This window comes from Poecile atricapillus, chromosome 35, assembly GCF_030490865.1.
Source record: "Poecile atricapillus isolate bPoeAtr1 chromosome 35, bPoeAtr1.hap1, whole genome shotgun sequence".
Taxonomy (NCBI): Eukaryota; Metazoa; Chordata; class Aves; order Passeriformes; family Paridae; genus Poecile; species Poecile atricapillus.
In genome coordinates, this window is record NC_081283.1 from 998,526 (window position 1) to 1,011,906 (window position 13,381).

A 13,381-nucleotide genomic window follows, 5' to 3' on the forward strand; every position below is an offset into this window, starting at 1 on the left:
TGGGCTGGCAGCTGGACTAGGTCATGCTGGAAGGTCTCTTCCAACCCTGATGCTTGTGTGGAATGTGGACAGTTTTCACAGAAAGAAAAGGTCTGAGAACACTGTTCATACAATTCCCTCCACATCCTTCCCACTCCCCAGCTGATTTTTGGTGTCTGGTGCGCCAAGACTCCTCCATCACCACCCTGGCCCTCCCTCCATCACCTCTTTCCCTGTCCTGTACCAGTTCTGCTTTATAGAACTCTCATTTGGGCAGAAGAACAAGGGAACAGTTTCCATCGGGTTGGGGCCTGAGGTGCTGATGCACCTCTGGAGTTTGCTCAAAAGCACAAGCCATGATCAGAGACTTTCCAGAGCTCAGACCCTGCACTAGGAACCAACCTTCCAAAATCAACCAAATTAACCTTACACAACCTGGGTTGATTCATCCATAGGCTGGAGATGAGTGAGCACTTACCCAACAAGGAACCATCTCATGCAGCAGTGGAAGGAGGGAGTGGGAAAGGGGTGGCTGCAAACAGGAGCTGAGCAGCCACTATTGAGGTTTTCTCAGCTATTTCAACACCAAAATAATGCAACCCCTGCACTTTTTTGAAAGCTCCATAGGTGCTTATGGTGAACTCACTGTGGGTGTGCCGGGCCCAGTTAATCAGCAGAATGAGCCCCACACCGGAGATGTCCCCTCCTCAGGAGGGTATAAAAGGCCAGTCCCAGGCTGGAGGAGCACAACTTCATCTCCAGCCACTTCCTCTCATTCCTTTATTCCTCGGATCACTCCTGGCAGCTGCCATGTCTCGCCAGTGCACTGTGAGGAGCCAGGGCAGAAACAGCTTCAGCGCTGCTTCTGCCTTCATCCCAAATGCCAGCAGCTCCAGCCTCTGCCTGCAACCTGCATCCCAAGCTGGAAGCTGCAGGACCACCACTGGGTGTGGAAGGTTCACTGGAGGGTTTGGAAGCAGGAGCCTCCACAGCCTTGGTGGATACCAGAGGATCTCTGTGGCTGGAAGAGGTGGTGGCTTCTATGGACCTGCAGGTTTTGGTGCTGGCACTGGGATCTCCTGTGGGTTTGGTGGGGCAGTTGCTGGTCCCTTTGGGTTTAGTGGTGACCCTAGATTCCCTGGTGTCCCATTTGGGGGCATCCGTGAAGTGTCAGTCAACCAGAGCCTTCTGAAGCCACTCAACCTGGAGATTGACTCCAACATCCAGAGTATCCGTAAGGATGAGAAGGATCAGATTCAAACCCTCAACAATAAATTTGCCTCCTTCATTGACAAGGTGAGACCTGAGATTCTTGATTATGCTGTGGGGATTCTTTGGTGGGGAAGTACAAAAATTATATCTTTAGCCACAATTTTGCTGCTCCTGTTCTAACATCCCAGCAGCCTGGGAACAAATCCTGATGGTTTCCATCTTTGAGGTCATTTAAATCTTCTGGGAATGCTGAGGTGAGACCAGAAAACAGGAACAAAGTGGCGGTACTGGATGTAAGGAAGCAGAATCGGGAAAGAGAGCAGGAGTGTTTAAATTACCAGCTGTTCCCAAAGGGCTGAGACCTTTCATCTTCCAGCAAGTGAATCCTTGCAGAATGTCCCTCACATCTCCAAGGAAAATCTTAGAACACCTTTCTCTCCCCAGGTCCGATTCCTTGAACAACAAAACAAGGTCCTGGAGACCAAGTGGGCCCTTCTGCAAGAACAGGGGAACAAAACAGTGAGAAAGGACATTGAGCCCCTCTTTGAGACCTACCTGAATAACCTCAGGAGCCACCTGAGCAGTCTAATGACAGACAGAGAGAACCTGGGAGGGGAGCTGAGCAAGATGCAGAGCCTTGCTGAGGACTTCAAGAACAAGTGAGTCTGTTCATGGTCTGCCTGGGCCTGGGTGGGCTGCAACAGATGCAGAAAACAGGAGAAAAAAGCTTTTTTGCTGATTAAATCTTCTGAGAAAGGCCTGAGTTTAACACAAGATATGGCTGAAAAGTCACAGGCAGAAAATTACAGGGCAAAAAGAATAAAAAAATGACAGGGCAAAGGCACGGAACTGTACGTACAGAAAAAAAAATCAGAGGCTGGTCCTGAATACATGAAATAATATTAAAACAAGCTTAGACCACCCCTCCACCTCCATTCCACAGATATGAAGAGGAGCTCAACAAGCGCATGGCCATTGAGAGCAAGTTTGTGACCCTGAAGAAGGTGGGTGCCCACCCACATGGCCTCCCAGGCCTGCAAGAAACCTCTTCTCCAGCTTTTCCTCTGCTTCTCTGAAACCCACCCCGTTCTGGTGATGTGTTTCCTCTCCTAGGAGGTGGACACTGCCTACTTGGACAAGACAGAGCTGCAGGCCAGGCTGGATTCCCTCACAGAGGAGATCAACTTCCTCAGAGCTCTCTACGAAGCTGTGAGCACCAGAACTTATATCCTTGTCCCAGTCCTTGCCTTCCTTTCCCATTTCAGAGCCTCAGAGCTGATTATTTTCCCCTCTGTTGCACTAAATAATTCAATGGTTTTTCCATTTCATATTTCTGCATGAAGCTGTCTTGGAAAAATCCTTTTGTTTGCTCAGCTCTCCCCTCTAACCCTGGGGCTTTCCATCCTCCAAGCAACATTTGTGTCACAACTCTCAGGAGTATTTGCTACTTTTGCAGGAGCTGTCTCAGATGCAGACGCAGATCTCTGACACTTCCATCATCCTGACCATGGACAACAACCGGAGCCTTGACATGGACAGCATCATCGCCGAGGTGAAGGCGCAGTACGAGGACATCGCCAACCGGAGCCGTGCTGAGGCTGAGTCCTGGTACCAGTCCAAGGTAAGTGCCTGGGAAGGCTTTCTGCAATGGGAAAACCACCCTCCCATCCCCAAATTCCTCTGGTGAGTGGGTGCAGCTGTGGTTTTGAAACACAGAATGTCTTCAGATTTAATAACCCTATGAAATTCAGAAGTCTTAATTTGGGATTGGGAACACACACACATTTTACAGCACAAACACCCCCAAACCCACACTGTTGAGCTCCAAATCCAGCTTATTTTCCTTTGACTGGTTGTTTCTCTCTGTGACAGTACGAGGAGCTGCAGGCCACAGCTGGCAGGCATGGGGACGACCTCCGGAACACCAAGCAGGAGATCTCAGAGCTCAACCGCCACATCCAGCGGCTCCGATCTGAGATTGACAGCGTGAAAAAACAGGTAAAGGGTATCACCAATGCATCAAATGTAACTCCTGCTGTGACCCAACCTCGGGGTTGTCCAGGGAATAAAAATAAATTCATCCAAGGGATTTCTGCTGGATCAGGAATGAACATGACAGGATTTATATCAGAGCAGTGATACCACCAAGAGTTACTCAGTGAAATATCAATGACCCCAAGGAGACTCTTAGAGCTGTGGAGGTAAATCCAGATTGTGACCTGGCTCAGAACATGCATCAGTTCAATGGATTGAATTCAATTCATGGATCAGTGATGGTTAAGATCACACATATTGATGTTAACCCAAACATCAGACCTGGGATTGGGACCTCAGGATACAAAGAGTTGGATTATGCTCTCAATAAGAAATGAAAACCTGGATTTTCCCCTGCAGGTAACTGCATTGCAGACAGCCATCGCCGATGCTGAACAGCATGGGGAGGTGACCCTCAAAGATGCCAGGGCCAAACTGGAGGAACTGGAGACAGCCCTGCAGAAAGCCAAGGCTGAGCTGGCCCGGCAGCTCCGGGAGTACCAGGAGCTCATGAATGTCAAGATGGCCCTGGACATTGAGATTGCGACCTACAGGAAGCTGCTGGAGGGCGAGGAGAGCAGGTGGGTGAGATTTTGTATCCCAGTTTTCAGAGGTGCAATGGAGTTGCAGACCCTGCTCAGGTTTCAGCCCACATTCAGTGAGTACCTGTGAAGAGGAGTTGTTTGGGAACAGCAGCCTTTCATACAAACTTCTCACCTTTCAAGAATATTCCAAGGAAATTTTCCTGTCATTGTGAGCAAGTCCTGCTCACAGGTTCCCCTTGAACTCTTACCAGCTCTGTTTTGCTCCCTGACAGGCTCTCTGGAGAAGGTTCTGGCTCAGTGAACATCTGTAAGTAACTTCTAGAGATATTTGGCGCTTTCTAGATTTATCTCCCACCCTTGCTCATAGCCCATCCCACACATATACTGCCTGTGGATTCCTCTCACAAGGGCGTTTTCCTCTGGCAGCCATGACCAGAACAACATCAGGAACAGGATACGGAAGCGGGGACTGCCTGAGCTTCAGTGGTGGGGCTGGAGGTGGGGTCTGTGCTGGAACGGGAATAGGCTCCATCTCCAGAACTGGACATGGCACAGGTGGCTCATGCATGGTCAGAGACAGCAGCTCCAGCTTCAAGTCCATCTCTACCAACTCTTCCACCAAGAGATGTTACTGAGGAACTGACTCCAGGCCCAAGTGCCACAAGCAGAGGCTCCTCTTGGGTCCAATCCTTATCCAGCTTCTTCAAAAGATTTGAAAATCAAACCCATCTATCATTATTTATATAAAAGAAGCTGTGCTCCCATTTGTCCTTTGACCCTCAACATCCCTCATTTCCCAGTGTTTGGCTAATAAAAGGCATGTGGAATTAATTATGTCGCATCCTCTTTTTAATTCCAATTATTTTATCCTACCTTGTGGCAAAGGCTGGTTGGTACAGCAGAGTAACTTTGCTGCTTTGAAGGTAAAAAAAAATCACATGCAAATTGAGACATCTCCTTCCTCTCCAACTCCATGAACCTCATCTCCAGCAGAAATAGAACATTTGGATGTTCCATTTCCATGAGGATGGGAAGATATCTACCCCTCCTACTTGGCACAAGAGAAAGTCCTCCTATCTTAATTCCTACATTAAGAGATCTCAGCCTTTTTTGCCACAGTGGTCATGCTCAAACCTCTGTAATTGAATGGGATGAGTCATGGAGAGATATAAACCTGGTTTTCCCAAGAAAATGAGTTCTGTAGCCTATCTGTTCTGCACACACATCTGCAGGGACTGATAAAACACCTTCACTGCCATTACCACAATTAGAAATGGAAGACACTCGTTAAACGCCCAAAGTAACCCTCTTTGGGAGAAATAATGTCTCCAGAGGAGGTTGGGAGACAGTGAAAGACCCTCAGGGCACTGGAAAGGAAGTGGCATGTTGTCTTCAGCACCTGCCCATCTTTCATCTCCAGTCCACATCCCACTGGCAGCAGCAGAGCTGGAGTTTAGTTTGTTATTTAAGCACTGTCCAGCATCAAAGCTCAGTCGAGAGCTACATGGATGGGGAAGGGTCTGCAGGGGCCACACAAGGAACAGCTGAGGGTTGGTTTGTCCACCTTGGAAAAGAAGAGACTGAGGTGAGACCCTGTGGGGTCTGAAGCTTCATCCTGAGGGGCAGCTCCGATCTCTGGGGACCAGGGACCCAGAGAATGGATGGAGCTGTGTCAGGGGAGGTTTAGGTTGGATATCAGGAAAGGTTCTTCCTCAGAGGGTGGTGGGGCACTGAAAAGGCTCCCCAGGGAATGGTCACAGCCCCAAGGCTGCCAGAGCTCTAGAAGCATTTGGACAATGCCCTTTGGTACAGGATGGGATTTTGAAGTGTCTGTGCAGGGCCAGGGGTTGGACTCGATGGTCTCTGTGGGTGCCTTCCAGCCCAGAGCATTCTGTGACTCCTCTGATGAACAAGACTTTCACACCTCAGGCTGTTTTCTCTCAGGGGACCCTGGATTTTCAGAATTCTCATCAGTCTGCATTTTGACTCAAAGCACCTGGGCTCCCAGAAAGGCACTGATGCCTCCCAAAACCCTAGCTTTACCAGCAGCACCTCAGTGCAGGTGAAGTTCTGCCTGCAAACCTCAGAAGTGCAGACCAAGACAGGAGCTTCTTGTCTGGATCAGCACAGGTTGTCATTACCCCACAATGGCTGGAAATCTGGGGTCAGAGTCAGGTTTTTTCTTTAGCAAAGCACATCAAACTGGCATTTTCCTCATCTCTGGATTCCCTCTTGTGGCAACTTCAGTCCCATCAGCTTTAAACTAAACAGAAACCACATTAACCAAGCTAAAATCAAGCCCAAAGGCAACTTGTGGATGGAAATGCATTTTTTTTTGCCCCACCAGTAATCTCCTCTTTGAAAAACATCTTGGAAAACAGGGGTAAGAAAGATTAATGAGCTGTCACTGGAGCTCATGGCATTAGAGTGGGTGGGGGTGGCTGGATGCCAGACACCAAACCTAGGAGCTCACTCCCTTGAGCTGTGGTCAAGCCCAGCTCTCCAAAAGCATAAAAGGCTGAGGGGACTCCTGATCCCAGCTCCCAAAGATTCCTGCTGCTCTTCCACCTCACTTCATTGTCCTCGTTCAGTGTTGGGTCTCTGGGAGTTGGGTGCTGCTCCTGCTGTGATGCCCACCCAGTGCAGCACACTCAGCTCCGTGTCTGTATCCCACAGCCCTGCTGGAAGCGTGGGGAGGATCAATGGAGCTTTCAGCAGGAGAAACCTTCACAACCTTGGGGTGAGCACAAGGATGGCCGTGAGTGGAGGGCTCAGGGCTGCCAGACCAGGATACAGCCGCAGGGCAGGAGGCAGGGCTAGAGGAGCAGGGCTTGGATGTGACCCTGGAGGGATCCAAGAGGTCATGGTCAACCAGTGCCTCTTGGTGCCCCTGAACCTGGAGATTGACCCCAACATGCAGCAGCTATGGCAGGAGGAGAAGGATCAGATCAAATCCCTCAACAACAAATTTTCCTTCTTTATTAACAAGGTGTGACACGTTCTGCTCCTCCAGCTCCTGCATTACCTGGAGATGGAGTCAGGCAGTTCTCAGTGTTAGAAATTTAATTCTAAATCATTAAAGCAGAATTAAGGATCTTGTGCAGGACTTTGTTCCATATCCATTTGTCCATCTCTCCGTACAGATCTTTTTGACAACAGGTGGAGCAAATTATTTCTCCAGGTTTCCTTGCAGAGGATATTTCTCCTGGCTCCCGAATCTTCCCACCAATGATCTTCTGGTGACATGCCCATCAAATCACGCTTTAAATTACAGAAAATATTTACAACCCCTGCCATATTAAACCTCCATTTCATGAAAAGCAAGGAAAGTTTTGAGCAGAGGATCCTGAATTATCTATATTGCTCTGTTGGGTTTCAGGTGCAGTTCCTGGAGCAACAAAGCAAAGTTCTGGAGACCAAATGGAGCCTCTTGAAAGACCAAAAAATTGTGCAGAATAACCTGGAGTCCACATTTGAATTGCACACCAACAGCACGAGGCAGCAGCTGGAGACTCTGGGAGGAGAGAGGCTGCAGCTCAGCTCCGAGCTCAAGGCCATGCAGGACATGGTAGAGGACTTCAAGGTCAGGTAGGCAACACCCATAGAAAGACCTGTCCAGTTTTCCTTCACTCTGTTCTTCCCACATCAGTGAAAAGGCCCAAGACAGCTCAAAAACCTCAGAATCATGGAAAGGTTTGAATGGGAAGGGACATTAAAGATCATCTCATTCCAGCCTTTGCCATGGGCAGGGACACCTCTCACTATCCCAGGCTGCTCCAAGCCCCATCCAACCTGGCCTTGGACACTCCCAGGTTTCCATGAGAAATCCCTTCCAGGGCCTCCCCACCTTCACAGGGAGGAATTTCTTCCCAATACCCCATCTAAAACTCTCCTCTCTTAGTTTAAAGCTGAATGAGAATTCATTCAATGTATTGGATAGTTTGAGCACTTTGGAAAGTGAGGAGTTCCCTTCTGCCCCATGGAAAGTTGCCAGAATTCTGGGTGAGAGTTTCAGCTCAGCAACTCTTTGGGCTGTTGGGAGCAGGAGTTCCCTCTCTCCTCTGCTCTTTGCACTTTGGGAAAACGTCCATCCAGTATTTGTGTCTGCTCCCATGGCCATGAGGGATCTGCTGGGAATGGATGTGAAAAAATGAGGAGCTTAAATTGCCAGTGTAGAGCCAGAAAAATGAAAGGTGGGAGCAAAGTGCTCATCCCAGCTCCCAACAAGGCCATGTGCATCCTGCCTGGACCCTCTGCTCTCCTTTCCCAGAAGATCACATGCCTGACACTTTGTGCCAGCTTTTCCCAACAGGAATAGTTCCCTCCAGCCCCAAAGCAGCATTGAAACATCCTTGACTGCCCTGGAGAAAGAAATCCGCATGCACATGAAATCCTTGGACAGTCAAAGGTCACATCAGAGATGCAGTTTAGACTCTACAGCTCTCCTTGTGTCTGACAAAGTGGCAATTATTCCTTTGGGATCAGCGGATTCTGGAGTGAAGCTCAATGACGTCACACACATTGCTAGGCAGGGACCATCCTCTTGCATCCACACCTACAAAAGGACATCAGGCTCCTGCCCCACTTCCTAGGAGTTTGTCCTTCCCACCTTTATCTATTTTAAACTTTTTGGGTTCCAAATTTTCTTTCTAATATGGGAATTGAAATGACATGATCTTTAAGGTCCCTTCAAACTCAAACCTCTGATTCCTCTGGGCCAAACATTAATCCAACAACAGAAAAATAGATATTAATTTTTTTCTTCTACATGGCCAAGGGCTTTGAGACCCACAAATGGACGCAAAAATGGGGCTCTGCTTAACGGAAATTATTTTCAGGGACGGATATTCCTGATGGGAATAAATCCTCCCCCATGAAAGCGCCAGGAGACGCCCAGGGTTTATTACCTGCACGGACTCCTTCCTTTGAACTCCTCCCTTTCATCTCCCCCATTTAAGCATTCCGTAGGAGCTGGGCATCAGTCCAGGCTCCCGCTGGGTTCTGACCTTTCCCAAGAGCGTGGCCTTGGCTCTCCCTGCGCTGGCCACCCTCGCCCTCCTCCCCGGCCATCCCGCGGGAGCTGCATGGCAGATCCCAGCCCTCCTGACTAACCAGGTGTGGTGATGAGCTCATCCCCGGCTCCACCCAGAACATTTTAGGAGCACAGGGCTCCCATTCACGGGATAAAAGGTGCCTTTAATAAGGGCCTGCAGCTTTTCTAGACGGCCCCTCCCATCTCCGGGATGCTGCCTTTTCTATCATTACCAGTGACATAGAAGTAGAAACAATAAGACTCCATCAAGGACTCTGTTCCAGTGCTGCTCCCTCCAAAAATCTGTGGAGACCCCTTGGTCTCTCCTCGTGTGAAGAGGGGGTTTGCACAGGCCCCTGGTGGAGGCTGTGAAGGGATTCTGAGCTCTCCCTCCCCACAGGTGCGAGGAGGAGATCAACAAGCACAGGACAGCAGAGAACAACTTTGTCATGTTCAAGAAGGTGAGGAGGCACCACCACCAAAGCAGGGACAGCTTTGCAAAGGCAAACCACATTCAAATCACTCTTTGTATGCAGCAATGCCAGGCCCTGAGCACCGGGAACAGGTGGAGTCATCCCAGGAAGCAGAAACACCCAGTTGTGCCAGTGGGGCCGTGCTGGTCTGAAATTCCTCCTTGTTTCAGGTCCCTCATCCCAAACTCAGGAGTGTCCCACAGACCAGCACAGATTCCACAGATCCCACTGATCTGGTCCCCCAGATCAGCTCTGGGTCAGCTCTCGTCCCTTCACCAGATGCTCTGCCAGTCCTCAGCATTTCTGTGTCCAATCCCAGCATCCACAGCCCCTGGTCCCACCTGCAGACGACACAATAAGAAGCTTACACTGTTTCAAGTATTGTACAAAATATCTGTCTGGGCATTGGCAGGAAAAGGGAATTTCAGTGGTGTGACATTGTTTGGATCCATGGACATCCTCCCTCCTCCCCTCCCCTCCCAAAAAAAAAGGTGGAGGTGAGAAATCAGTTTACTCTTGGCTCTGTTTAAAGGTGCAGAGGTCAAGAAATCCTCAGTTTCTGGTTTAATATGAAATTACAGTTCTTAATTTAATCTGAAACTCCAAAGGTTTGTGCTAGATACAAAGACTTTGCCCAAGGGCTCAGAGAAGGTCTGGTCCAACCTCCATTGCCCCCATTCCAGGATGCAGATGCTGCTGATGTGAACAAGGTGAATCTGGGGACCAAGGTGGATGCCCTGACAGATGAGATTAACTTCCTGTGAGCCCTCTACAAAGCAGTAAGAGTATCCCAGATTTCCCAGTCTGCTATTCCCCCATTTTCCCAGTCTACAGAGGCTCAAAGAGCCCAAGAGCTGGTCAGTGCTGCAGCACCTCCCCAACTCTCTTCTACCCCTTAGCTCATGACAAACAAACAGTGAAACATTTGGGACAGAAAATGAATTTGTTCACAGCAGCTGTCCCAGATGCAGACCCAGATCTCCAACACCTCCACAGTCCTGGCCATGGACAACAACGGGAATCCAGACATGGACAGCATCACCACTGATGTCAAGGCAAAGTACAAGGACATTGCCAACCAGAGCTGTGCTGAGGCCAAGTCCTGGTACCAGAAGAAGGTGAAGAAGTGAAAACAAACAGGGAGATTTTTGTTTAGCATTTTGCAAAGGCTGATTTATACTGGAGAAAGAAAGCAGCAAGGACAGGGGAAAAAGGTGTAAAATGAAGTGGATTTGGAGAGGAGTTCAAATAGTCCCTTGGAGATGTTTGGCAGTTGGACTTGATGATCTTAAAGGCCTTTTCCAACCTTAAGGATTCCATGATTCTTCAAAATTCTATGTGAAATTGCTGCTTTGATAATGAGAGGTGGAGGAGCAGAAGGAGACCCCTCCCACAGACACCCCACACCTTGGCAAGGGCTTGGGGACTCTGATGGGCCCCAGGAGGTCCCCGTGGGGCCACATCTCAAGGGATCTGGGTGGGTGGCCTCGAGCCTGGCAGGGGAGGACTGCAGGGCCCCCAGTACCCTGAGGGGATGTCAGAAAGGGCCTCTTTGAGGTCCTGATGGATGTGCTTGCCTACGGACACCGATTCCCTACGGGAATGGTACTGAGAGCTCAGAAGGACACAGAAGGGAGAAGCTCAAGGAGATGTTATAAATGCAAAGGCAATTTCGTGATATGAATTGAAAAAGAGAAATTTATTAATAAACAACAACAAGCGAAACAGCGATAAAAACCCACAATAAAAAGATCAGCGCAGCGCTGGGTGGACAGGGTCTACACCAGAGGTATAGGTCTCCCAAATCCACGTCTGAGCGTTCTCAGGATTGGGGTTTTATAGGATTTTTAAGTCCTCAGGCTAAAATTCCAAGCAGGCTCCATTCACCAAGTGTCCTTGATTGTCCAGTGAATGGATTTCCTGACATGGAATAATGACATTAACTAGTGTCCGGACAGAATCTCCTCATATGTAAAGGAGATTCTGTATGTATTGCAACGTTAGGTTTTCATGGCAGGGTGGTGGAATCCGGGCTGGTGCCGATGGATATCTCGGCCGGGCTTTTCCCCTTTGTCTTTCCTGATTGCCTTTTCAACACCGGGATGTTCAGGTCTGGCGAAGCCTATCTTTTGGAGCTTGTCTTTTTCGTTGATCAGTTTCTTTTCCTACCGGAATCTGCAGGGCGTTGCTCGGGTCCGGAGGCAGATAATTTCCCGAGCCAGCTCCATTGTCTTTCTGATGGTCCGTGTCCTGTCTGTTTGTTCGAGTTGATGGGCCGGCCTGAGTTCGTTATCTGGGTGTTGCTGGCAATCAGTGGTTTTTCGGAGAAAGCCCCGTTCCGCTCTGAGGAGAGGCCTTTATACATTTCATATTTTCATGTCATTGCAAAACACATTTGTCTTGTTGATATACTTCGAATTTTTAATACAAACAATAATTTATTACAGAGATGAGTGTGGAAAGTCCTGGTCAAGAGAGGATCAGAACAGGGTCACTCTCTGCCTGTCCCCCCATGTCACCTCCCTGCCCATCCAGTATGAGGAGCTGCAGGTCTCAGCAGCATGGGGATGACCTCCAGAACACCAGGGTGGAGATCTCAGAGATGAACCGCTTGGTCCAGCAGCTCCACTCAGGCATGGACAGTGTGAAGAAATAGGTACAGGCACAGGACCTCCCCAGATGTGGGGTACTCCCATCTTCACCCCTGGCTGGAAGGGGCCTGGAAATCAGGAATTCCAGACCCATCACATGGTCACTGGACTTGTTCCCCGCAGGTGGCTGGGCTGCAGAGAGCCATGGAGCACACATGGAGCAGCACAGGGACGTTGCCCTCAGGATGCCAGAGCCAGGCTGGAGGAACTGGAGGATGCTCTGCAGAAAGCCAAGGCACACCTGGCCCAGCAGCTCCAGGATTACCAGGAGTTCATGAACGTCAAGCTGGCCCTGAACATCAAGATCACAGCCAACAGGAAGCTGCTGGAAGGTGAGGAGAACAGGTGGGAACTCTCCGTGCAAACCAAATCCAGGACTGTTCTCACCTTTGCCTTGCAAGGAGATGAAAGTGCAGCAAAATTTTGCAGAGAAAATTCATCCCCATCCTACACAGTTACAGGTGTCATTCCAAATCCTCTTGGATGCTCCCCATCAGACCCAGCCCCCCTTGGGTCTGTTTTCCAAGGTTCTTGGTGCAAAAATATTACTTGAAATTATCCTTATAACGAGCCTTGACTTCTCCATCCTCTCTTTCTTCCAGGCTGGCTGGAGAAGGTGTTGGTGCCATGAATATTTGTAAGTAATCCATCTCACAAACAATATATTAAGTGATTCCTTGACTGTACTTGGAACTGAGGATAAGACAAGGAAGATGCAGTTTGTAGTTATTTGCACAAAAATTAATATAATTAGGTTTTGCCTAATATTATATATAATATATATTATATATATTATATATATATATATATAATATAATTATATTAATTTTCCCAGCCCTTTAGGTAGGACTAGGGAGGCCAAAGAACCTGAGGCACATTTTCCTCAACCAGATTTAAATTTGAAGGGATTTGTAGATTGAGATTGTCCCTTGGGAAACTCAGATGCCTCAGGCCAGGAAGAAAAGCCAGAGATGTGTGAAATCTAGTCAGTGATAGACTGTCCAAGAAATAACTGAAATGTGTAAAACTAAAGCTTAAAATTCCTTTGTACTCTTCCAAACAAACTCTGTGCCCCTGCTTTCCCATCGAAGCCATGGTCTCATCTGGGAGCAGCTACTGAGGTGGGGACACACTGGGGCTGGGACCCAGTTTCAACAGGCTTGGAATGGGGGAATTTGGCTGTGGAGCAGGAAGCAGCTCCAGCGTGAGATTTGTGTCAAAAAGCACCATCCAGAAAAGCCACCTGAGCTGAGCCACTCACCTGGAGCACAGGAGGGCAAGCAGCACCTTCACCTGCCAGCACAAAGCCTGGAATCATCTCAAAATCCCTGCTTGTCTCTTAGCCATTGAGGGAAAACCTTCCCAGCGCTATTTCTCGGCTTGGGAGTGCTCCCTGTCCCAGTCCAAACAATTCCCCTGCATATCCCTCCCCCAGCTGGTGAGTGCAGCTTGTCA

General features: G+C 48.9%; 1 protein-coding gene and 1 pseudogene across 1 annotated transcript; both read left to right on the top strand.

Annotated features, from left to right (window-relative positions):
- The first annotated feature begins 783 nt into the window (after positions 1-783).
- On the top strand, positions 784-4,405 carry LOC131590913 (keratin, type II cytoskeletal 6A-like). Its single transcript, XM_058861312.1, has 9 exons — positions 784-1,275; positions 1,636-1,850; positions 2,135-2,195; positions 2,305-2,400; positions 2,648-2,812; positions 3,064-3,189; positions 3,586-3,806; positions 4,043-4,077; positions 4,197-4,405. Exons 1-9 carry the CDS (start codon positions 790-792, stop codon positions 4,403-4,405), a joined length of 1,614 nt encoding a protein of 537 aa, XP_058717295.1. The 5' UTR covers positions 784-789.
- Positions 4,406-6,399: 1,994 nt separating this feature from the next.
- Positions 6,400-13,178, top strand: LOC131590777 (keratin, type II cytoskeletal 75-like; annotated as a pseudogene).
- Positions 13,179-13,381: the final 203 nt, after the last annotated feature.